At 33.8% G+C, this 26,800-nt stretch overlaps 2 protein-coding genes across 2 annotated transcripts in view; both read right to left on the bottom strand.

Annotated features, from left to right (window-relative positions):
• Positions 1 to 7,973: 7,973 nt before the first annotated feature.
• LOC134852554 (uncharacterized) lies at positions 7,974 to 19,043 on the bottom strand. The gene is made up of 3 exons (XM_063868557.1): positions 18,699 to 19,043; positions 15,965 to 16,376; positions 7,974 to 10,289 (listed from the first exon to the last, which is right to left on the bottom strand). Exons 2-3 carry the CDS (start codon positions 16,266 to 16,268, stop codon positions 8,287 to 8,289), a joined length of 2,307 nt encoding a protein of 768 aa, XP_063724627.1. The 5' UTR covers positions 16,269 to 16,376; positions 18,699 to 19,043; the 3' UTR covers positions 7,974 to 8,286.
• Positions 19,044 to 22,104: 3,061 nt separating this feature from the next.
• The window catches only part of LOC134840770 (uncharacterized), a 35,077-nt gene continuing 30,381 nt past the window's right edge, over positions 22,105 to 26,800 (bottom strand). Inside the window, exons 9-12 of the mRNA XM_063856805.1 lie at positions 25,633 to 25,772; positions 23,292 to 23,346; positions 22,599 to 22,834; positions 22,105 to 22,359 (exon numbers count right to left, since the gene is read on the bottom strand). Coding sequence (XP_063712875.1) covers positions 22,105 to 22,359; positions 22,599 to 22,834; positions 23,292 to 23,346; positions 25,633 to 25,772 — 686 coding nt within the window. The remainder of the gene's footprint in view (positions 22,360 to 22,598; positions 22,835 to 23,291; positions 23,347 to 25,632; positions 25,773 to 26,800) is intronic.

Below are 26,800 nucleotides of genomic sequence, written 5' to 3'. Positions count from 1 at the left end.
TTTTTGTTGAAAATTTAAGCAAATTTTGTCTTAATTGTTTCGGCCTAAAATCGCCCCAATTTGTCAAAGGTTTGTTTTTTGAAGCACAACTAAATTGACAAAAAAAACTAAACAGCAGTAAAATGATTGACCTTCAACTGCCTTCTTAAGTTTCATGTTTGCACAAACAAACTGAAACTTACATGATTTACAGTTGCTGTAACAGTGGAGGAATATTTTTAATCTAGCCTTCATTTTTTTTATAATAACAAGTGTTTGGTTATAGCGAAAAGCACATTGATTGACGATATAAGACAGAAAACCTCTTTTGGGTTTGTTTCGTTCACTCAATTTCTTTTTTAAAATGATTTTTCATAGCATGTTTCATCATCTATAAAATTTTAGTGATATATATGGCCTAAAATGAATCATTTTCTGGTCTTTTTTTTGTTTTTACTCTCACAAAAAAGCCAAACAACTTAATTTGATCATTAGCAAGCACATGACGTCACATTTTTTTTTAATTGATGAAAATTTTGGATTTAGAAATTGCAGAAAAAAGCAAAACCTTGTGGATAAATCATGCGTACAACAAAATGAGCTTAAATTCAAAAGATAAGAACAATAGGAGAGAAGGCGAAAAATTATAAATATGTTTTTTTTTGTTTATTTGATTTGTTTTTTGGATTGCTTGAATTGGGCAAAAAACTGCATTATGTGATGTAAATATCTCCAAAAAAACGTCCAAATTGCGTCTAGATTAAATTGGATCTCATCAAAATTGAAAAAAATACCATCAAATATCAAGAAATTTGACATGAAAATCAAAAAATATCTGACTAATTTTTCTGAAAATTTGTTTTAGAATTCCAATCAGGTGCATAATTATTATACAAGCTTTCTTCGAGATAAACAAACTCAGAGAACAAAAAGACAAGCTTATCCATAGTCTTCTCCAACGACTTAAGATTGGTGGTCAGATCAAAAATTATCCTTCTGGAAGAACGTGATGTAACGATGATAGTGACCGCAAAATTCGTTTATACACTGTGGCTGCCAATGTTTCACCACATTAAAGAAATGCTTACTTTTGTTTGTATCAAGACAACGCCTTGATCTATCAATTTGGATGAATGTTCAGTAACTAAAAAACTTAAATTGGCTTTGAAAATCAAGCCAAAAATTTACAATCTACCAAAATACTTTTTCGATCCATAAAGTACCTCGCTTCAATTTGCAATTGTTTCAAGATGGTTTTTTGGGCTAAGTTGTTTTAAAAACGCAATATATCGCGCATTGCACCCAAATTTGTAATGGCCCAAACTTTAAAAATAGCAATTTCCAAACCCCCATGGCTCTATTAAAATCAATGAGATCTCAAAACATCACTGTTTTTCATAATCTTTAAAAAAACTTTCAAAAAACTGCCATTTGAAATGTCGTTATTTTAGAAAGAATGAGTTACTCGTATCAGGGCAAAGCACTGCAAGTTTTGACTGACCTTTTTTGTTTCCGAATATGTTAAATATTTTGTTTTTGTTTTCGAAGAAACTCAAGTTTGAAGATTTAGGTTACTTGCTTTCCTCTTTCAACGGCCAATTTTAAATAGTATGTTGTATCATTTGAAAGGTATAGGTAATCGTTTTGACCAATGATTTTGCCTCAAATCAATTAGGAAGCATTTTGATGACTGAAGGATATTGTCCCCTGCTTGTATTGTTTGCGCTTCCGTTTTCATCATCAGAAATAAATTTTCAAAAACGCGCATAAATTAGTCGAACTTTATGGCCAAATTAAAATTTTTCGTCTTCTGAATTTTTTCACTAATTATAACAATTTGTTTATTTTGTTTTGGAGTTTGAACTCAAGGAGTCAACTTCTTTATTGAGTATATGGTTTTTTCTACGCTGAAAGAGGTAATTTTGATGATAAAACAATTTTAGATAAAAAACTAACAAATGATAAACAATCCGTTGCTTTCTTCGAAAGCCAGATTAAAAAATCACACCAAGTACAGATCTTTTGTCATTTTCTTCGAAATTGGGATTATTAAACAAAAATAAACTAAAACTGACAATGATGCTTGATCCGTGATCCCAAATACTGTTTGAAAAGAATTCTTTATAGTAGGATGAACAAGTTCCTTTGTTTTTTATTTTCTTTGTTTGTTTGTTAAAAACGCTGCTAATATAAATTGGAAAAAAAAGTAATGCAACTAAATAAGTTAATAATATCAAAATTCGAACGTCCCTAAAACACAAAATAAAATGGTAACACTCAAATGGTTGTGCTCGGAGGTTGTGATGAGCTTGATTGTTTTTTTAGTTATTTCTCAAAAAGTTGCAGCTAAAATTCCAAACATAAATACAAAAGCACATTTCATGAAACTGTCATCGAAAATTCCATTAAGTTTTCTAAAAAAACTCTTATATTGCGCACGAAAAGTTGACCTTAAGTTGCATCTGTCACAAAATTAAATATTATTCCAGTTTTTATGTTAATTTCGGATCAGAAATTTAAAAACTTTGTTCCTCTGATATAGAAGCTCAATGTCTATCAAATTTTATCAAATTTTTGCTAATTCATTTGAGTCAGGCAAATAACCTGCTTAAAGTGTGTTGTATTTACGAAAAGAATGAAAAAATTAATCACCAGCTTAAAAGAAAAAACCTCCGAGTTTGAGTCTTTTAAAATAATTAGTTGCAGTAATTTTTTGTCCAGTATATGGTTGTCAACGGCGAAGCTGTAGAACTTTTTCAGGTTCAAATGCCGATGACTATTACGTTATATGAAGAATTAACAGTATTGGAGAAAAAAATTCTTATAAAGCAAAATCTTTTTCAGGTTTCTTAGGTCAATAGAGTTCGTTTAGATTTAGGCATTTAATTGAAGTGATTGATTGTCCCAAATAAAAACGTTCTCTGGTACAAAAAGGTGAAATGAAACCCAAACACTATTTTCATTTCTGAACAACTTCTTTTTTGACATTTTGATTATTTGGAGCTATAAGCTTCTTTTCTTCTTTTTTTTATACTGTGCGCAAAACCTACCTTTAATTTAAAAAATTGTCTAAGGCCAAACGATTACTTTACGTACTCATTGGTAGAGTCCGGCTCAAAAATTTCACATTTCTGTATCTGAATCAGGTTTTCGACATCTTAAAACTATATTCATCACATTAACACTAAAATTGTTTGATCACACATTTTTTTTCACTATATGTGATCAAACTATTTCATTTGTCTTCAAACGTGCTGTTTTTGCACACAAATTTCGAAGATTTTATGTGTTAAGCTTTTTTTAAGGAAACTTAAAAAACTACAAACTGTTTGGTTGCGTTGCTTTCTTTCTCCAGTATATACCAGCCAAGAGTACACAAGCTGAGTACACATCCGATTTGGTTCACATCCGATTTGGTGGCCAGTTATAGCCTTGTTTGTGATTAACAACAACTGCACGTTATTACCCAGTCCGATTATTTTCAGCATAATACTGAGAAATTGCCGAAATAAATGTTACCCATCTCGACTCCTCGACATCTTGAAAAATCAAACTTGGGAGTATTATTTTGCAAAAATCAATTTAAAAAGCCAAATTTGGGCGCTTTTTGGAAGTAGTTGTTCAGCAAAAAATCTCAAGGTTACTGGACTAGAGATGATATAAAATCAAAAACAATTTGGGCAAAATTTGACTACTCTGGTTTTCCTATAGAATTTTTTCGCCTCAAATCCCGAACTCTCCGCTCAAAAGAAGGAAAATGCACTCAGGAATCCAAGAAAAGTTTTCAAGTAGTCGAACAATTTTATGATTAACATCTTACAAAAATTCTCTACCCAGAATTGATACTAGCAAAAAAATTCAAACTTTTGTCTCTTTGAATCCAAAGTTTCAATCAAGGGAGGAAAAAATACTGTAAATTGGTTCAAAATATTCAGATGTAATTGAAGAAAAACCGAAAAACAAACAGTGTACACATGTATTGAGTCGAGTCCATAACGTTGTAAGCTACAAGTTACAATGTTAACTTCTAAAGTGCCTGTTTTCTTTGTTCATTTTGAACAACAATTACTTCGACTCTACGTGAAATTTTGTATAGAGCAAGAGCAAATGATCACAGCTACCTTCTATGAAATTATCAATAATTGGCTTCAATGACTTACCATTATAATCCGGGTCTGAAAATGCCAGTTTTGCTCATAGGACATAGCCAGGCTTTGTAAAGTTTTCACACTAATTATTACAATCTTCTCGCTGAGAATGTTTCACGTCGCACGAACAATTTTTTTATTCCGCTTATTCGAGAAACAGTTCAATCCGATGCAAAATATGGTGAAGAAGAGGAAAATTATTGTTTTCAGACCCGGATTACATTGCTAAGTCGTTAGAACTAAATATTGCTAGTTTCATTGAGGGTAGCTCTTATCATTTGCTCTTGGTCTATGTGAAATTTGCAAACCAATGTGAACATTGAAACACTCATATTAGAAAATAAAGATTTAAATTTACGCTTAATTTGGTCCACTAGTGTAAGAAAACTGTGACCTTTTAATGATCATTTTTTATTGTTTAGTTGCATTTTTTCAGCTGTGTTTCAGTTTTCAAGTTTTATTTCAAAAGTCATTTTGTCTATTTTCAGTAACTTCCCTAGTCGATCAAGGGAGGTTATCTTGCAAGATCTTGCAAGAATCTTGCAAGATTCTTTTAAAGAGGATGCATCTCTTTAAAAGATCTTGCAAGATTCTTGCAAGATCTTGCAAGATAACCTCCTTTAAAGATAACCTTTTTTTGCAAGATCTTTAAAGATACAATTTTTTTGGGCAAAAACAGCTTTACACGCGGAGACAACCAAGTAGCGTTCGTGGAAGAAGGAAGCAATCTTAGCTACGCATACATACGCACAGCCCGCTAGGCGGTTGCCCCCAGAAAGCTTGGGATGGTTATCTTGGGATGGTTATCTTGCAAGATTCTTGCAAGATTCTTGCAAGATAGCCTCCATCTTGCAAGATCTTGCAAGATAACCTCCATCTTGCAAGATCTTGCAAGATAACCCTCTTTTGCAAGAATCTTGCAAGATCTTGCAAGATAACCTCCCTTGATCGACTAGGGTTGACTTCAGTCCTGCTCCAGTTGTTGTTTCTGCAATTGGCTAAGTCATTGCATCTCGATCAGTGAAAGTCAAAATAAACTAGTCGGTTAGTAGCACTGTTTAAAACGGGCTAACCAACGTGCTGAAAGTGGGAGTATCACCGCTTTCGTTCCTAAAATTTTTTTAACAAGACCCTCCAATGGTTACTCACTTTGGTACTAGTTTATGCCATCTATTTTGCACCCACCGGGAAAACAATTGTTCCAAAGTGGTTTTGACGCCATCAGCTACTAATTTGATTAAAAAACAGTTTTTGGCCCTTAACAAGAGCTCCAAAGAACTCCTTTGCCCGGAAATTTCCGCTGAGTGGGATAATTCTAATGTGCAATTGATATACCCAAGATATTGCACCTTTGGACCAAACCTTCAAATTTCCTGATAAAATCAATCAGATTTGGTTTTCGAAGGAGTATGTTTGGGTAATTGTACCGCTTGATTAGCAAAAAAAGTGACTGTCTTGTTTTCTTCGCATCAAAATAAAGTCGAAAATTTTTAATTTGGTTCTTTTTTAATCAGACCAACATCAGCGATTTAAATAATAATTTTCAATAAAAATGTTTAAACTCGGATGAGACATCAATTAACTGAATTTAAGTAAAAAGTATTTTACCTGCAATCCTCTTTCGATTACTCCAGTGGGGTAAAAGTTGCTAAGGTTTCCATTTTATGTACGCGCGCTTTGATAATTTCTTAGGATGCTGAAGCGTAACTCGCTTTTTTATCGCGGTGCTCTTCAACAATCAAAACTGTTCGCAATTGAATTGAAGTTTGCTAATGAGTCGTTAAAAGACTGCACGTTTATCAGGGCAAAGTCCTGAAGATCGTGGCTGCGCAGCAGAAAAAAAACTTTTGCAAATTTTTTTGCATCAGTAAAAGCTACTCAAAGTATAAATTGTTCATATTTCTTCGAAAACTGGAGCCAAAGATCTTTATACGAGTCAAAGTTTAGCGCAAATTGTTTGATACTGACAGCCCTAAAGTTAGAATACCAAGTTTTCGAGCATTTTGACGACCTTTTTTTTTAGATCGACCAAATTATCCTAAAACACTAAAAAGACTCTGTTTTGGCCAAATTTTTTGAAAAAAGAGCAGGTAAAAAAAAACTGTTTTTAGGGCACTCTTTGGAACATTTTGACAAAAAAATTTGCGTTTTTTTGGCGCGCGCTCCCCCTCAAAGTTAGTATATATTGGCGCCAAAGGTGCCTTTAGAAAAATTTTAGGGTCAGTCGGTCAAAAATTGATTTCTTGAAAAGTACCAAAAAAGGGAATTTTTGGGTCGGCCGGGGGTCGAATCACTGAGTTTTCGAAAAAGTCAAAAAATTTCAAAAACTGGTCAAAAATTGAAAAATTGATTTTTTAAGGGCCATACTTTTTGAAAAAAAAAAAATTTGGGCGCAGCCACTATTCCAGTAGAGCCTCCCACAACCTGAACATGTTTTATGCATTGAAACCAAAATCTCAGATTTGAGAGGCTGGTTTTCGAGGAAATCCAAAATTATGGGTCAAAAATTCTCCCACACACTTTTTCGAAGCCCGTAGAAAGTGGGGTAAGGTAAAAAAAGATTATGAGAGTATGCAGACACACAAAAAATGGACGCAATTATCATTGGTATCCTTTTTTTTCGAAAATAGGTTTTTAGTTTTTGAGAAAAACTAAATTTTTGAAAAAACTAAAAAATTTTCCAAAGCTTATCAAAAAAGAAAAAAAAACCCAATCCCATGCCTTTTCATAATATCTGTTTTTATTGTTGCTCATTAGATTTGGAAGAGCAGTTTTCATGAAAAAATCGAAAAGTTTCAATAAACGGTGATAAAATCGTAAATTTGACTGTTTCGATTTTTAAAACTAAAGTCTCAGATTTGCGAGGGTAGTTTTCGAAAAAAGTCAAAATATTTCAAAAATGGTTAAAAAATTTTTAAAAAATGAAAAAATAAACACTAATGAAATTTTTTAAACTGCTAAAACTAATGAAACTTGAAATTTGAAACGCTTTCTTTTCAAATTGGGTTGATTGTAATTAATGAAAATCAGCTAATGTATCCCAACAAAATAAGAAGGGTGTTATCTCCAAACGTGCGCGCGAAAGGCTTTAAAACTGTTTCTAATTTAAAAATTGGTGTCTTATAAGGTAAGAATGACATGTGTCACAACATAGGTTTATCGGTCTTTCCTTAATGAAATTTATTGAGTGTCTCAAGAAAAAAATAACGTAATATTTTAATATAAAAAAACTTTTGTTGGACTAATACAATAACAGCAATTCTTTGATTTTTTCGAGGAATTGTTAAATAATGGAAAGCAAAATAGCTGTTAGCAGAATTCGTTAGCCAGTGCCACGGGGACTGGTTGGTTAAAATTGGATATACAAACTCTGAACAAACGTTTTAAGAGGCTTTCAGTATCAGACTACGCTCTAATGAATTAATAAAATTTTACTTAAAATTTTTTTATAAATTTTACTTTGAAAGGAAGAAAGTTGATCAAATAAGAAATTTACTCAAAAGTCCTTTCAGATTTACAGGTTAGATGCGAACATGATTCACGAGCAGTTCAGTTTTGTGCCGAATGTTATCGCATCCGACCGAACCGGAAAAGGCAATTGCTGCTTGGTCATTGACATCATATTTTCCAAATTATCATTTTGCTTCGATTAGCCGACATATTTGTCTGAACGCAAAAAACTACTTTGTTCACAGGATTTTGTTCGAATACGATTAACTGTTTTCGTTCACAACGTACGCTTTCGATCTCGGAAATTTTTTTGGTTATGTTGAATTTAAGAAATCATCAAACTCTATTGAAAATTTAAAAAAATATTATATTCCAAAATCTTTTATTCAACTACTGAAAGAAATATAATAACGTACAGCTTTTTACATTTTTTTTTGCGTTTTTGATCAATAAAAATAAAAGGAGTAAAGTCGTTCCATAGAAGGAGATGAAAACAGTTTGAATTAGATTGAAATAACTAGGGCTTTGTTAGTGCTGAAAATGTATTTTGAATCAGTTTAAAGTGTGAGCCTTATTCGGCACGAATTGCTCACATATGAATTGAAAAAATTACAAAGAGCCAAAAGTTAGCTTATGGATAGGATCTATCTTTTATTTGTTATTTAATCGTTCTGTTAAGAATTAATTTAGACCAAATAAGTGGGAAGACTCAAGGTGTCGTATACTCTAAGTTTAGAAGCATTGGCTTTCCAGAAGGCCTTTCGGTAGTAGCAAATAGTGTTGAGCTATCAATGGAACACCAAATGTGTATGTTATCTAGTCGACCTTTTCCTTCCATAGGGGCAATTGTTCTCTCCTCTCCTTCGGCCACCTCTGCCATATCTTTTTCTAAATTTATTTTGTAAACATGAGAGAAACCACGTGAATCTGAAGCAAACAAGTACCCTTCCGCAGCATCTGACTGCACACTTTCTTCAGATGGTATCCATACTAATGACCGAATATATCCCGTGTCAGAGAGTTGAATGTACTTGATGGATTTGGGCTGCAGTTTTTGAGATCTGTTTGAAGTTAATTTAGAAGTATGCGCAGATGTTGTTGCTGTTGTAGTTTGTTGTGAAGGCAGAGAGACCACTGCTATTGTTATATGATCAGAGAAAAATAACAGTGTGTTCTCATTCACCAACACAAGTTGATCAGTGGGAATAAGATCGTTGAAACTGATATTGAGTTGTACAGTTTGTTGTCGGATATGACTGCGATACAAAGTCACACTGTTGCATTCCTTCTCCTCACGTCCTCTCCAATCCTCCACTACCACAGCCACTGTCTCGCCTACAGCACACAATTTCCAATATACACGTTCTCCATTGGGTAGTCCCTTAGTGACGAGTAGTTTTCTCTCCTCGATCAGTTCCTTGTTCTTCATTATGTCCAGCACTGCCACTCTCTTCACTTCGTTTTTCGGATTCTCAATCAAACCATAGAGAGAGTTATTGCTGTCTAGTGTAATGTCACATAAATAGTTATATGCGTCTGATTTCAAATTCATCTCCTTACTCACTTCAAACTTCCCATTTGGCCCGTTTAATCTTAACACTGTTAAAGTGGATTTAAGGCAAATCACTTCTTTCGTGGCAGTATTGTACACAGCTCTACGACAATCAATCCCCTCATCTCCAATCGCACTCTGTGTAACTCGCACTAACTCTCTCTTTTTCCCTCTCTTCAAAGTCGAAGCCACTTTCTTATTCACTTGAGCCGGAGTCACATGTCGATTGTCACCAACTGCGCTTTCTGAACTACCCTCTGAGATTTCGACTCGGCTGGAACCTGCAGTTGCTGATAAGTCCGGATTTCCTGCTGATGTCATGGTGCTGTCAAGCATCGAAGGGGACGAGGAACGAGTTGATAATGTATAATCATCTCCTCCGATGCTATCACTTAGAAGTTCATCTTGCATCAAACGCCTCAACGCTCTTCTCGCAATCTGACTGGCTCCAGAAACTGTCATAGAAATGTCATTTCGTTCAAGAGTGGAGGAGCTACGAATCGCAAAGTTATCAGCATCGTCACCGATGTTAAATTTGAGAAGCTCTTCTTGTAGAACGCGTTCCAACACCTGTCTTTGAGCCGCACTGCTTCTAGAAGAAAAATTGGTTTCGACAGGAGTAGAGCAGCTGCGATTTAGAAAACTATCATAATCGGAGTCGAAAGCATCCCCAAAGATGCATCTTTGCTTTCTTTCAAGTTCTTCAAGTTCGTTAAAAACAGTTTCTCTAAATTTACGAACATCCGTGATGTGATTTTGAATCAGATTGCGAACAATGTCTGATTTCTGCTCAAGCTGATTGGCTGTGCTAGCTTTCAAAACTTCGTTTTGTTTATTTTCTGCAATCTGCGCCTGTTGGATGATCTTCTTCCAGTCCTCCAAAATGCGGCTCATTTTTTGACAGTCTTTCCTGTTTTTCACAATTCGTTTTTGGATCTCTTTTTGAGGCTCTAGATTGACCTTGATGAATCCTATATTATGTTTGCGATAGTCCTCTTCATCGTGTTCGTTCTTCCAACATTCCTCGCATAGCTCCACTTCGCAGATGTGGCAAAAGTAGCGAATTGCGGAAGTTGGGTGTTTCTCACAGTAAACGATCGAGGCGAACTCAGAATGAGATCGGATTGAAGATGCGACTGAACTAGCAGTACTTGGCCGTTCTAAACATGGAAAAACGTTTTCAAAACAAGACTTTTTTAAGAATAGCTTGCTCAGTTTTTTAATTTCCTACTTTTTGGTTGATGGTTTCCGTTTAAACCGTTTGGTTATACAGTAGCGGCAAAGAACTCTCTCTGTGACAGTTTAGGTACATCAAGCTTGAAAAAGTCTGTCGATGAAAAAAAAATAAAATAAACGGTCAAAACACCTGAAAGATTGACTATAAAAAATAGATAACCACAAATTAGAAACTATATCTCAGAGCAAAAAAGCGTTCAGAGAATATATGCGAACAAAAAATTATTAAAAAACCAGTTTTTTTGAAACCGTTTTTTGCATTTTTTGTAGCTTTCAACGTAAATTTCTACTGTAAAACCTCATGCATCAAAAATATATTTACCGAAAATTATCCTAAATGCCCATCTGGAGGTTCCTTATTCGACAAAATAAGCGTTATTCGAGACGTCTCTGGAGGCCAAAATAAAAATTTTAATACGGATGATGTTGTAGTACCACCAGTAACATACATTTTACGAACCTCATTTTGTTTCTTTCCAGCAGAACATGTTAGTTTCTATTAACATCTTGATTAATAAAACATGTCTAGGAAAGATTACTTTCAAAAACAACCAACTCTGTAAATTGAACTGCACTGGCACCAATTATTTACTTTTATTTTATTTAGCTTTCTATGAAATTTTGGTTGAAATAATTTCTAAATCGATCGAGTGATCTATCAATTGGCACTGATTCGTATTTCTCTCGAAAGTATATCTTATTTTTTCTTTGAATTTTTATCAAGATGTGACGAGTTTAATTTTTTAGGCATTGAATTCCATTCTGTAATGCAGCATCTTGACCCTGACTCTTTGCCTTTTTGTTGTTTAATCGACTCTGGGGTATTGCCTGTAGTGTCCTCTCGTTTTCATGCAGTTTAAGTGTTTTGTACAAAAAAAAACATTTCCGGGTCTTGTACTTCTTCAAGCAATCGAAAAAATTGAGAAAATTCACTATCAGTAGTTTTAAAGGAGTTATTTTGTTTTATCGTATGATCACGTGCTCCATCAAACTTCCTACAAAAAAACCAGACTTTGATACCCAGTTTTTTTAGCTTATTGATTCTTTTCATTCGTATAATTTGTAAATTTTTAAAGAAAACTTCGCTTTTCTTGTCTGGGATAAAACTAAGGACACTAGTCCGAAACTTAAAGAGTTTTATGTTCCTAATAAGGTATAGTGAACGGATTCATTGAGCGATTTTGCATAAAATATTGATAACTTGAGTTGAAAAACTTAAATCTTGTTCCAAAAAAGCTTCTAGATAACTCCCCGAAAACAAAACTTCTGTTTTGTGATTTTTAACAAAAAAACTGAGACTAAACCAGTTTCAAAAATAACTAAAGGTCATAACTAAAACATCGAGGTCATCAAGCAAATTTTAAGAATGACCTTGCAATAACTTGTAGAATTTCTGGTTCAAATTAGACTGCTATCATATGCAAACTAAATCGGTTAAAGTTGAAAGAAAGTCGTTAGCACAGAGAATGAAAACTTTCGTTTTTCCATTTTTTTAAGATTGATGCATTCAATTTTGACGGCTGTTGGTGTTTACCCGTTGCAAATTTGAAGATCTAATGCTCCAAGATGCATATTTATAGGACCAGTAGTTTGTTTCACTTTGTACGTTATCAATTGACAGAAACAGTTCTTTTCAAGTAATTGCCCCAATTCGAATGAATTTTAACAGGGAAAATTTTTCCCTGACCCTCAAAAGATTTCTTCTTTGTGTTTACCGCGGAAAATTCATTTATACTTCTGCGTAAGCTCGCTTTAATAAATTTGCTAAATCATATTGATCAGTTAATCGTTCGTCTAAAATTGAATGTGAAAAACTTGTTTTTGTGTGATTATTACTTTTTCTCATCTTTGAGTTAATTAAGTTTCAGTGTTCTCCGATTTTTTTATCATTTTCTGAAAACCTGTTCTGTGATAATTTTTCTCAGTGTTTTTCAAAAGTCTAGTTACAAGGTTTCTTTGCCTTCCTATAAAATATTTGATTTGCATCTGTTCAGTCATTTTTGAAAATTGTTGAAAAATTGTTGAAAAACCAATGTTTTACCTTGATCATCTGCTTAATATTATTTGTCAACCACGGTTTCTTAATTTTTCGTAGTTTTTAATCCAATTGGTTTTGTTTTAAATAGGTAAATGCTTGTCCAAACTAATTTTTTTTTTTCAAAATATCAAGGAAACCGGAAAACATGTTTTGTGCATCTGTTTGCTGGTATATGATAGACCAGTCAGTATGTGCAAAATATTTGTTTAAGTTTGACCTGAAAAAAACTTTTGATCTCTGAAAAACAAGAAAAGTTTGAAAACTTCAACATTATCATCAACAAAAAGCAAAAAAATCTTCAGTTGTTTTGTATGCTGCCGTTGTTTTCAAGTTAATTCATCTAAGAAAAATCTACAAAAGATTTTTTTGAGACATTATGAAACATTCAAAAGTACTTCTGTGTCAAATGGTCGACTTATTTCCTACCAGATTGATTCAAATATAGTTTTTTTCTTTGTCTTCAGGTCATCCTTGTTTTTGACGATATAGTTTTTTGGGCCTAAATTTCAACACCACCACCCATGCTAACTATTGTCGACTTTGCTCTGCATGTGCAGCAAGAAATAAACTTGAGGCTGAGAAACTTTTTTATCTGTTATTCAATTTTCATAGCCAATTTCAAGTGACAAGGAAAAACTATTCTCTGGTGTTTTTTCTGATTTTTTTTTTGCTCATCAAACATTTGTGATGTTTTGTAAAAAACTACTGTTTTTTCCATTTTTATTCGATCCAACAAATTCTCAAAAAATTAGTTTTGCTCAAGTTTGGAGAGGCCATTACAGGGCCTAAAAATCATCAAAAAAGAAAATAATTTTAAAAAGGTGGTTTTTTTACAGGTATCACAAGAATTTCCGTTTAAAAAAATTGTTTCGAAAATTCAGAACCGAAAAAGATTAAATTCATAATTTATTGGTTTTGTGCGTGATAAACGTGTTCCAATTTTTTTCAAAGTTTCATCTATATGCTTGATCATCAATATGATTGAGGCCAAAAAAGCAGATTGAAAGCCGTTTCAAGCCGTTTTTCGACAAACGTATTAAAAACTTCATAGCAGAATGATGTTTTTGAAAACATGTAAATTTTGCGTATGTTTCAAAAAACAGATCAAAAATATACATGAAACTATGAAATAGCATTTGAAAATAAAAACAAGGTTACTGTGCAAGTAGCGTGGTATAAATTTTTTTGGCGTCGTATAAAAAGATCTAAACGAAATACTAGAATTTTTGTTTTAGGCCGTTTTTCGACAAACGTTTTGAAACTTTCATGACAAAATGATGCTTTTAGACCTTTGATGATCTTTGAAAACAGATTGAAAACAGATATAAAACTATGAAATAACAAATAAAAATTAAAACCAAAAACGCCTATTAATGTGCAAGTAGCACGGATATTTTTTTTCAATTAAGCGTCGTTTGTTCTGCGTATTGTGATAAAAAAAGATCTGATTGAATAACTAGAACTTAGGCATAATTGACAGTCGTAAAAAAATAGGCAAATTGAGGAAACAGCTTCTGAAGATAAACTACCAGAAAAACGGGAAGAAAATGGTAAAAAAAAATTTGAAAATCAAAAAAAAAGTTCGAAATTTTTCAAAGTTTATTTTTGAGGTTTATGGTCGTTTTGATACCTAATGAGGCGCTAAAAACTCTAAAAGCTAACTTCAATTGATTAAATTTAAATTGTCCAGGCTGAAATTAAGCATAATTACGCTATTGTAATAAAACAAAAAATCAATTTTAACTTGGTTCGAATCAGACTGAAGTGTTTTTAATATGATATATCACTCAACCCAGTCCAAAGATTATTTGTGGTACCTATTTGTTTGTTGAAAAAAAATTAGGAAAAACCTAAAACACCTCCGAATACAAAGTTCCTCCTCATAATTTCTCCGAAACAAATCATTAAAACATGTTCCAAAATGTAAGTGAATTCCATTTACAAATTTTCCGTGGATTTCGCGTACAAATAACTGTAACAAAAATTTTGTCGGATATTCCGATTCTGCAACAAGCGAAAATAGCTAGTTATTTTTGACTCCGGAACTATAAGTGAAATCCGCAAAAAGTAACTGAAATCCGAAAATGTAAGTGGAATCCGCAAACTGTAAGTGGATTCTGAATTTTGCTTATTACTGAACTTGCATATGAACAACTGAAAGCTAGATCTGGAATTCTTTTTTTATCAATGAGAAATTTAAAAGCAAGGACCTAACCATTCAGTGGAATCCACGAACAAATCTTAGAACCTTTTTAAATTAAATTGGTGGATCATAGTTTTGAAACACAACACCGAATAGTTTCATTGTTTGGAGTAACTGGGTTGAGAGTGTTTAGAAACACAACGCACACAATATCGCCAATTTAATTCAGTGTTTGGGACTCCATCGATCCCAAATACTGGTCAGTATTTAGGACTGATGGTTGTTCAAAAACGGGACTATTATGGAGTAAATATGGAATACATTTATTGTTTGGTGTCATTGGTGAGAATGTTTGAAACACACCGCAGAAAAAATCGCCTTTTTCTGTTAGTTTTTTAGGTTTCATTGATCCGTAATACTGGTCAGCATTTGAGATTGATGGATTCCAAAATACTGGAATAATAAGGAGCAAAAATGGAATAAATTCATTATTTGGAGTCGGTGCGTCGAGAGTGTATAGAAACACAATGTGCAGCATATCGCCGAATTAGGTCAGTATTTGGGAATCCATCGATCTCAAATACTGGTCACTATTTGGGATTCCATTATTCCCAAAAACTGAAGCTGGGTGTTTGACAGAAATTCAGATCGAAGATTAGGCATTTCAATAGGTAGCTGATGAACATAGTAAATTAGTCATTGAGATTGAACTTGCTAGTGACCGCATTGCACTGTAAAGTTATAACTTTAAACGCTACTACATATATACATATATCTAAACGAAATCCCCAAACAAAATGGGGATTCTACTTACAATTTGCGGATTCCAGTTACAAGTTGCGGATTCCGCTTACATTTGCGGATTCCGCAACAGCTCAATTTAGTTAAACACGTGTCTTATTATTTGTTTGTGGATTCCACAAACGGTTCTGGATTCCACGAAAACGGTTGCCGATTCCGCAAATTCTTCTATTTTTGCAGCGATTTTGAGCGGTACAATCTTTTAAGTATTTGTTTGTGAAATCCAAAACAGCGAAGAAGACCAAAGAAAAGTAAAACGTTGCGGAATTCGCGTACAATGCGCAAATGCACATTTTGACCTCGTAATGTTTTTTGTTTGCTTGCAAAACTTTTTTGTTCGTTAAAAAAACGAATAAACAGCTGAAAACAATATTTTGTCACTCCCGCATTTTTTGAAAGTCGGAACAATTACTTGCCAAGTGTTTTCAGGCTCGAACTTTTTTCGTCAAAGCAATTCTACTACCCACCAAATTTTGCACTTTATTCAACCAATACACTTTCAGATTTTTTATCAATTTTTCTTTCGCAGCTGCTAAAGATTGTCTTCAAATTGCGTAACACTGATATTCAGAGATAGCAAGACGCAATTTAGCTGTTTTTTTTTTAAATGAACAAACCTTGTTCTGGTGGTGGCAAGACAATCGAGTTTTTGTCCAAAGCAGATGCAGGTCTGCTAGGGAAATCCTCAAATTTGAGTTTAAGAAGTCGCCTGGGTGACACTTTGTGGCTTTTGCATTCCTTATTTGGACATTGCTGCACTGTCTTTGAAGCAAGGTCCATAGCACAACTCTTACAAAGACAATGTCCGCATGGGATTTCAAAGGTATCTTCTGTGTAATGGAAGGTTTTAATGCATCCCGGACATTCAACAGAAACATCATCGTCCACGCCAAATAGAGGCATACGTCTATATGTTGCCATAGTTGTTGAGTGATACCTCTCCTCTGTGATGAGGGTGTGAGGACAAAGATGAGTTTGATTTGAAGTTTGACAAAGGGTCAGAATTTGCAGTAGAGCTCGGAAAAGGCGCTAAACACGAATCGCATTTTTGATCTACTAGTATCGGATTTTTAAAAAAATGTTGAGCAGTTTTTGATTTGACTTTCTCGGACACGTAATTAAACTTGACGGCTGCTTTTTGGACCCTAGAGCATTTTAGGTTGTTTTCCGGCTTATATTTTGGTATTACGGAATGTTAGAAGTTCAGACTCTTAAATTTCAGATTCTGTGTGAATTTTAACGAATACATCGGAAGGAGAATTTAAAAAAAAATTTTTTTTTTAAATTTTCAAAAAAAAATGGCTAGAATTTGAGCAGCTTTAAACGGTTTTGAACGGTTTGGTCGTTTCTTGCTAGGATTTTAGCGGATAAAGCGCAATCGTCTATAAAAACGCTCGAACCGCTCAAATCTTGAGCGATTTTTGAGCTGTATTTCAACTAGGGTTAATAAAGTTTTATATTTGTTTGCCATCTCAAAAATTGTATGTCTTAAACTGATTGAAACTTTGTCAAAAAACGACGTTATCGAGGCTCGTAGATTTTCATTGAATATAAGACTTGCTTTCCATGAAAAAACTAACGTTCAAAAAACATGTATTTCTGTTGTTCCACGCTTTAAAATGCACCACTTTGAATTGTTTCAGTTCTCTTTTTTAATCGGGTTATACATACTTATTTAAAGAATGCCTAATCTCGTGCGTTTAGTAATAATAATAAATCTCAGGCGTTAAGTAATTTTTTGCCAAATATCTTTTGAATGATTTAGCGGATCAACTTAACAATCACCCCACCCCTCCTATGTCATCTAGTGAAAAATTAACACTCCTATTAGGAGCGGATCTAGGCTCGAGGCGGGAGGGCAGATTTTCAAAAAATGTCAAAATCTTTGTAGACCTTTTTTTTGGCCGACCAATTTGATTTTCCGAGCTCTCCCAAATCATCAGAAATACCCTATATTGACAAAATTTTCTGCGCCCAAATTTTGAAAAAACAGCCCAAAAAAGCGTTCTCCAAGTTTTGAAAAATTTGACTAAAAATTCTAACCCCCTCCCCCCTCCCCCTGAAAATTGGCATGTTGGCATATTTTGGCGCCTAGGCGCCTTTAGAAAAATTTTAGGGTCAGTCAGCCAAAATTGGATACCTCAAAATATTACAAAGAGGACTCAAATAGTAATTTGATCTACGTAACAATTACCCCCTCCCCCTCCCCCCTCTTTCTTGAAAACGAAATGAATAATTGTTAAGTAGATCCAATTTAGTTTGCAGTTGACGCTTAATCGGTTATTTCTCCCAAATTGAACTAAAGTTGGCAAGTTAGTCCCAAATATCTTTGCGAAAATGATTACAGTTCAAATATTGCTTTTTTTGCTGGGCACTTGATGAATACTTTTCAGAAGATAGTGAAAACATTCCATCAAAAATTGCTAGTTTAATGATCGAAAATTGGCTGAAAAAGAAAAAGAAAAATAACCTGAGCTCGAATATTCCTCATAATTTTTTAAATGGAACAATAAAAGATAAAAGAAACAGAGGAAACACTGGGAAATATTACTTGTGTTTGGTACGCGGTTTTGAATTTCTTGCGAGTTCTGGGTTGCGGGCACCAGCGGATTTAGGAGGGGGAAGGGGCTGGGGGCTAAACTCCCTCCCCCCAAACCACTCAGGGAATCGACCCCCTGCCGACCCAAAGGGTCCCTTTGTACTAATTTGATATCCATTTTTGGCTGACTGACCCTAAAATTTTTCTAAAGGCCCCTAGGCGCCTAAACATACCAATTTTGAGCGGGGAGTGCGCACCAAAAAATGCGATTTTACGGTCAAAAGTTTCCAAAAAGTACCTAAGAACGCCTTCTTGGCCTGTTTTTTCCAAATTTTGCCTGCGGCGCAGAATATTTGGCCAAAACAAGGTCTTTTTAGTGCTTTGGAAAAGCTCGAAAATTCGATTTAGTCAACCTGAAAAAGTTTTGGGAATTGTTTTTTTAGTTCAATTCTTATGCGTTTTTAAAAAATCTGTATCGAAAATTAAAACCAGAAATGATTCCAACACGGTGAAGAAACGGTCAAATCACTTGAAGCTTCGCATTAATATGGGCAGTTTTGTTGAGCTGCACCATCTCAAATGTCGTATAACACAAAATTCATCAAAATTAACGATCATAGCGATTTTGCGAATAATAACTCAACAATCGGCACGAATGATTTATTTGGACCTATCGTGCTTTCGAGTAAAGGCTCTCTGGAGCTTGCTTAATTTTATATTCAACTCGCTTCTTGTTGGCTACCTAATATGCACCCACTGATTTTTTGTGCCATTTACATTATCTTTTTCAAAAACGCTTCATCCGTACTCACCTTTGTCGAAGGAAATGGTTAAACATGAGAAGAGAACTAACTGAACAAAACTGGATTGATAAGAAGATAAAAATTAATTCTCGAGTTCATAGAAGCAAAAAATTTCAGTACAGTTTTCACAACCAAGAATTTGGGACTTCAAAGTTCATGGGGGTTCATAACTAAGTATTTGTTTTTGTGAGCTTAAACATATGTGTATCTGGGTGATTGCTTGAGATTAGAACAAATTATCTATGTGTTTATTATTTCTGAAAGGTATGCTCAAATACCTATGAAAGTACAATCTGTTGTTCTGAAAAAGAATTTTGCACGCTCATTTTTTGATAAACATAACAAACTAGAGGGTGTGATAGTTCGAGTTGAGACTAAGCTAAGCTAATATCTGGTGATCAACTTGGTCTTTGCATGTTAAATTGATTTTGTATGCAGTCGGTTGTAACTTTTTTCGTAACACAGTCTCGCATCATCAGATCTCGAATAATCAATATTTTCAAAACTATATCGAATCATAATAAAAATCTTATTTTCAAAAGAATTTTAAAAAAGATTATGAGTAATAAGAGAACATAATTTAAGAACGTAAAAGAGATTATGAGATTATGCAGACACACAGGGAGTACGCGGACTTCTCCTGGTTTTTTTTTGAAAATCAGCTGAGTATTTTCTCAAGGAAAAAACTTTTTTCGAAAAAGCTGAAAAAGTGTCCCAACGCCTGTTATAAAAGAAAAAAACCCGATCCCATACATTTTCATAAAACGTATTTTTATCAAACAAAATTTTTTGATAAAATTTTCGAAGCTTGTGAATAGATGTTAGCTAAAGCTAGAAATACCTGTTTGATAATTTTTGAAACTTTTGTGCTGATACGGAAGGACAAACGTAATTGCAAAATAGCAACGAAAAGTAAATCCCATTTTAATGACCTCAAGTTATGTTAAATTCAACATCTACTTCAGTTTTCTTGAATATTGAAGTGATTACAAAAATTTGTTAGATTAAAAGATGCTTAAAATGTTGCTCATTAGATTTGGGTGGGTTGTTTTTGAAAAAAGAAAAAAGTTTCAAAAATCGGCAAGGAACTTGATGACTTGACTGTTCTGAGAGCCATAAACTCTTATGCAAAAAAGTTAAGGCGTAGTCGCTTATGCAGTGGAGCTTCTCGCAATGCGTTCTACTCAATTTATGTACAACAATTTGGGCACTATTGCTTATGCAGCGGAGTCCCCCACAACACGTTTATTTGATTGAAACTAAAATCTCAGATTTCGGAGGATAGTTTTCGAGAAAAACTAAAAGTTTTTAAAAAACGGTCAAAAACATCCAAATTTTGACTTTTTGGCGGGTTCTAACTTTCTGTGTAAAAAATTTAGTCAAAATCATTGATCTAGCAGAGTTTTCCACAAACCGGTCCACTCATTGTAACTAAAACCTCAGATTTGGGAGCCTAGTTTTTGAGAAAAATCTAAAAGTTTCAAAAAACTGTCAAAAAATCGAAATTCTTACTTTTTCGAGGGTAAATTTTTGTGCACAATATTTTGGGCGCTATCGCTACTGTAGGGGAGCTCCCCACAACAGTTATTTTAGGTTCAAACTAAAATCTCAGATTTTGGAGGGTATTTTTTGAGAAAAGTTAAAAATTTTCAACTTTAAAGCCCATAACTTATTTTGTAAAAAATTACGGCGTAACCGCTTAAGCACGAGAGCTTCCCGCAATTTTTTCTGTCCATTGAGCTCATAATCTCAGATTTGTGAGGGTAACTTTTGAGAAAATGTAAGAAACTCAAAAGTATGGGTCGAAAATTCCCCCACACGCTTTTTCGAAGGCTGTAGAAAGTGTGGTAAGGTTAAAAAAAGAGATTATGAGAGTATGCAGACACAAGGGAGTGGCAGGACTTCCCATTGCTAACAATCTTTTGAAAACCGGTGGGTTAGCTTTTGAGAAAAACGAAAGATTTCCAAAACGTCTCAAAAAAATAGAAAACACGATCCCATTTATTTTCATAAAACCTGTTTTTATCAAATAGGAATTACTCAGTCTTGAATGTGAGGAAATAAGACAAACTGATTATCCTTAACACACAGGATAATCTTCAATTGATCATATCTGAAAGATTTTTTCTTGGTTGCGCCGTCTCCAGCTTCGTCGCAAAAGTCGAGTCGTCTCCATTTCGGTCGCCAAAGTTTAGAAATGGCTGGGTTTGGTCGTATCTGCCGCGTTGTTTCCTTATTGCGCCTTCACCTTGGTCGCGAAAGCCACAGCTGAACTTTACAGCCGCAAAAGTCTATTAGTTGCGATATTTGGCCGCAAAAGTCTGGTCATTCCAATTATGTGTCACAAATTTCTGGCCGCGCCAGCTCCGTCTCGGTCGCCAAAAACGAGACGGTTCATTTTGGTCGCAAATATGAGAAAAAAAACTAAGTTTCGGTTGTGAGCCAGGACATGTCTACAGTTGGCCGCAAAAATTGGACATGCCAAATGTAGTTCGCGAAGTCTGGACATGAGTCGCGGACCTCGATCCGGGAATAGATCCTCTGCGAATCGCACAAACCACAGTTACTTTCAAAGAAATTGACGGCGCATTATTTGGGCAGAGTTTTTGCCAGACAACATTACATTTTATGAAAAACTGTTTCTGATGGTCTGTTTCTGATGAAAACTAATCGTTTCTGATGACTTCTGCGTAAGACAGGGATAATCTGTCACAAAATTGTTTTTGAATTGAAATGAGGGAAGCAATTGGTCAATAAGTTATAACTAGTTGCCAAACAATGCTTTCTACGTCGCATTGCATGTTGCGAAAAGTTTGGTTAAAGCCAGTCGGGTCTTTTCTCTGATGTGAGCAGCCTTCTATTTATTAAAAACCGTTCTTTATGTATCTCTTAATTTTGGTTTTTCTCCATTTAAAGATTATTGGGTTGGTTGCTTAATTTTTAAATACCATTCAGCCTCAGAAATAATTTTTAAGTTTACCGTTCAATTGCAAATCAATTACAACTCAATCGAAGTTATTTTTCAAATAAATCAATATAGTTAATTCGGTACAAGTAAGGCAATAATTTACTTGCAGCAAGTACTTTTCCCTAACTTTTTGTCAGTGAAACTTCGGCTTGACACAAGCGTGAAACTTTTTGCTCTCTTGTTTCAACGGTCATGAAATTTGGCTCATATTTAGATCAAAAACCTATGTTGAATTTTTTGTCAGTTAGAAGTAGTGGGCTTTAGTAGTTAGTCAACGCTGTCAAAGACCAAAATATACAACATCCTTCAAGATAGCACTTCTGTGTCAACCGTGGTGCCAAAAGTTTGGGGTGTTTTTTTATAGTTTCACTTAAATCATCATAAAATTGCTATTGCTTTTGTTGTCGCAAATTGAGAGTTGTTATATATGTCGGCTGATTGTTCAGTCTACTTCTTGCCCGTGTGTTTGAACTGCATCACCAGTGTGAAGATTAAGAACACGATGAACATGTATCCGGTCAGGACTCCCAGCTCCGTTCCTATGTCCACGTCATCCATGTCAATCTCTTGCAGAAGATGCTTCGCAATCGCTTCCTCGGTCTTGTTCCCATCCACTCCGTCCAGATGAGTGTATATGTAGGCTCTCAAGGCATACGTGTGGAAGGCTAGATAGTACATCCAGATCCAGTAATCCGGGATGAGCTGAGCACAAAACTAGTCAATTAAAGATCAGAGGTGACGATGCCTATTCCCTTTTTTGAGTACCAATACCCAAAAAGTTTAAATCGAATGGCTTCCAGCACTCCTCGTTATGAGAACGTTATTACGGGTGTGAACTCTACTTTAGAAACATACCATGTAGAAATTTTTTTTCTAAGGTTCCAATAAGTTCATATCAGAGGACTGAAATTGCGGGTTAAAAACTACGGTGTATCACTCACGCTTCTCTGTAGAAGGAACCCACAACAAATCATGAATGTGCCGAAGAAGGCGGCCGCCATGGCAGTGGCAGTCACGTGCTCGTCTGTGAATGTGGACACCATGTACATGAAGGACTCTGCATTCATGAGGACGAGGAAGGTGGTGACGAAGAAGATACCGAACCCATTTACATCTGTCATGTACACAATCATGAGTGACGTCACGAGAGAAATCACCAACACACCAGGTATCATGCCTGCAAATATACACGTCCTGTCTAATTTCTTCGCAGGGATCAGAAAAAGATGTTCGTTTTTAAAACCCGGCTTTGGGAGATCGGACAATTTTATCCTAAAAAGTGTTCGATGTAATGCTGCATATGCACAAAATATCTTGCACACAAAAAATTACAAAAAATTAATCGACAAAAAAATTTGAGTGTAATGAAAAATTAATTAAAAAAAACACATGAGCCAAAAAATATATGTTCAATTTTTTCATTAACACTCAAAAAAAATTTACGGTTCGAAAATTTTGCAGTGTGTTTTAGTTTTGCGGAGACAAAAAAAATATCTGAAAAGAAACCAGAAGCAGTGCGACTTGTATGCTCAAAATGTGTGTTACAGTTGATTTCTGTTTCCTATTTAGATAATATATTTCCAAGATACTATATTTCCTGAAAAAATATTTTGGTGATGGCATAAATTTCTTACCTATAAACGTTGCGATGACATATGGCCCAGTGTCAATTAAACCATTGGATCTTTCCTGTTAACACCATACATCATTAAAATAGCTTAATTTTTTGCACATTTTTACTCGTGCTTAAAGTTAATTTGCCCTGATTTGCCCCAACAAATATGAGGTTACTTAAAATTTTTGAAAACAATTGAAAAGATAAAAAAAAATACAAGAAACATCTAAGTTAGTTGTTTTAGAACACAGCCAGCAGACAGTTGAAAAAGAGTCAATAAACGCAAGAGAACAGAAAAAAAATTCGGACAATTTTGTAATTTCAACTTGGGAATTTCAACATCTTTAATTTGGGAATATTCTTGAAAACACTAGTTCACTGTAAAGCTCTTTGAATCTCCAGAACAATATATGATTAACATTTGTATGATAAAACTATTCCAATTTGAAAAACTGGATCAATTAGTAATTTTTTATTTCGCTGGGAAAACTGATAATCAAATTCCATTTTCAAAATTACAAATCAATATTGTTTTTCGTAATCTTTACGATTGTGGAGATAGCGTTCCTTCTGAATTTTGAAATAATACAAAAATAAACTGCAAGAAAAAACAAATTTGAGCCAAAATTTTGACCTAAATTTGAGCCAAAATTTCGAAATTTTTCCTGAAAAAAAAAGAAAAAAATCATCAAACAACTTATTTAATAGTCTGAACTACGTTCATTGACGATTAAACATAGCCAGTAGACAATTAGAGAAGATTCAATGAACGCAATTAAACAGAAAAAAATCTTACTTCCATTTTTAAAAATTATACATGGCCTCAAGTTGATTGAATTTCAAGATAAAATTAAGATTGACAATTTTTAATTTAATTCAAATTGAGAAAACTAGATCGATCGGTAAATTTTTTTGTGATTTTGGGAAATCTGTAAATGAAATTCATTCTCAAAATTAGAAAAAATCATGTTTTTTGTACTTATAACTTTTTTTCTGTTAGGGAGTGGAATTTTCGTCCTTTCAACAAAAGAAACACCTTGAAAATTAAAAAACAAACCGCGAAAAGTAAATTTGAGCCCAAAATGAAAATTTTTTGCTGTAAAATCTGAAAATATATATATTTTTGTTTTTGAAATAAAAGTTAATTCAAAATTTGCAATTTTTACAGTTTTTCTGTTCGATAGCGGAGTTTGTCTTTCTTTTAACATAGGAAATGAACTGAACTTAAAAGGTTTTTAAAAAAAATACCTAGAAATTTTAAATTGAGCCTGAAAATCTAAAATTGAGCCCAAAAAATCTAAAAATCTAAATTCTAAAAACAGTTTATGATAACAGATAAAAAACATAGCCGCCAGCAAATTGTTAAGAAAAAAAATGTTGATCTCAATTTTCAAAATTCCGTGAAAAAAAAGATGGTTTTTTTTTTTCTGTTGACACTTTTTCATAAAGATTTTCCAATGTTAGAAAAGTGGATAAAAGGAAAAAAAAATTTGCTGGAAAATATGATAATGTAAATCCATTTTCGAAGTTAGATGATGATCAATTTTTTAGTAATTTTTACAGTTCTACAAGTCGATACAGGATATCGTTCTTCTTTCAACAAAAGATTTTAAATGATTTTTAAAAGAAATCAGAAGACAAACCGTATTTTCAAAACTGCAAAGCAGTTCCAATTTTTCTTGATTTGAAACTTCGCCAACAGAAATGGAAAAAAGTCAATGCGCGCGCAAAAAAAAACAGAAAACATAGCAACTGACAGTTTGAAAATAGTCAGAACGCTTGAAAAGAGTCAGAAGTCAGAAGTAAACAGAAAAAATTACTGACTTGTTTTTTGAAAAAGTATCAAATTGATAGCCTTCAAGCCCTTCGAGTTCTTAGAACCAGTTATGATTGACACTTTGCCGATAAAATTACCCCAATTTGAGAAAACCGGATAAATAGATAATTTTTCTTGTTTCGCGGCGAAATCTGAAAAGTAAATCCCATTTTTGAAACTACAGGTCGATCACGTTTTTCGTGACCTCTATACTTCGCTGTTTTATAGTAGAGTTTGTAATCAAATTAAACTTAAAAACACATCAAAAGTCAAACCACGAAAAATTCCAAAAAGCCTGAGTCTTCCTTTCGCTGATTGACTTGTTGGGAAATCAAAAATAAAATTTGATCTAAAATATTTTCATTTTGCGCGTTTTTTTAATCAAAATTTACAACAAAGGAAAAGAAATTTGTGAGTAGCTGATTCCATTTTTGTTATTTAAAAGCGAAAATTTATCTTTGTTTGGAAAGTGAATTCGAAAAACGATCTTTGGCAAAAATTTCTAATAAGAACTCTTGTAATATAAGAAATTGGAGTGTCATACTTTGAGGAAAACTGGTCGCATAACGATTAAAAATGGGAGAGCGGAGATTGACAGAATGACCACGTAGCACAGCACAAAGTACAACATCTTCATCGTAATGTCATCCGTTATATCTTTGTTCGTTCGAAGAAACATCGTGCCTGAAAAACAATAAATGTGATCATTTATGACTCATTACCTAGGTACACAATACTAATTTGTTCAAAGATTTTTGATTTTTTTTCAGAGGCTGGCTTGAATTGGTGTTTGTTATGATAATTTCGGTTATGGCTGAATGCAAATATAAACTGACAAAAATACTGGTTTTTCATGAACTTTGGAGCTTCTCAGAAAAAATATATCAATTCACAAGACTTTAAGAAACAAAAACTGTTCTGGAAGCGTTTTCTGATCAAACGTAACTCATTTCTTTGAAAAGGTAGCCAAAAGAGTAGGGATGTAGACAATGAGCGCAAGGAAAACCTATTTTTTTAAAAAAAAAAACTTCAAACCTTAAATGAAAAATATCTAGTCCTAAAACTCTTCGAATTTAAGGACAGCTCATGATTTATTTTTTGGATAAAATTTTCAAAGTTTAGAAAGTGTTTTTTGTGTCGGAAGAAAAATTTTAATTTGCTGGGAACTCTGAATATCAAATACAATTTTCGAATTTAGAAGTTTTTTACGTTTTGCGCATTATTTCTGAAATACAACGTGAATCCGCAAAAAATTTATTTGGCATGAACAAAATTTAATGATGCAACCTAAAAAAGAAAAAAACATCAAAACGATCCATGAAAGTTTTTTCATTACGTCGCTGACACTCAAAATTTGTGGAATCAAGGTGTATATCTTAAAATTGCTGTGAAATGTAACAATTATACTTTTTGAAGGTAAAAAGCCAGTTTTAACAAAGCTTCAATCAATTTACAGTTCTTATTAGATACCTTAATGTGTTTTCCGATAACCAAAAGAATATAAAATTTGAGCACTCAAAATAAGAAAAAAGGTTTGAGCTTGAACAATCTAAAAACTATTTTTTCCTGAAAAAAAAACAAAAAGCACAAATTGAGTTAGGCTCGAGGTGTAACTCATAGAGTAATTTCGGATAGGGTACACCGTCTGCTCGTCACGCTATCTTATTTTCGGCCGGATAGATTCGTGCAACTTCTTAGTCTATTACCGATCC

This window comes from Symsagittifera roscoffensis, chromosome 1 (genome assembly GCF_963678635.1).
Source record: "Symsagittifera roscoffensis chromosome 1, txSymRosc1.1, whole genome shotgun sequence".
NCBI classification, from domain to species: Eukaryota; Metazoa; Xenacoelomorpha; order Acoela; family Convolutidae; genus Symsagittifera; species Symsagittifera roscoffensis.
This window is presented reverse-complemented; position numbering and strand designations above follow the sequence as displayed.

Coding starts and splice junctions, on each gene's coding strand:
- LOC134852554 (XM_063868557.1), bottom strand. CDS start 16,268: ATGGCAACATATAGACGTATGCCTCTATTTGGCGTGGACGATGATGTT. Junction 10,290..15,964: donor CTTGCCACCACCAGAACAAG/GTTTGTTCATTT, acceptor TTCCATGTTTAG/AACGGCCAAGTACTGCTAGT.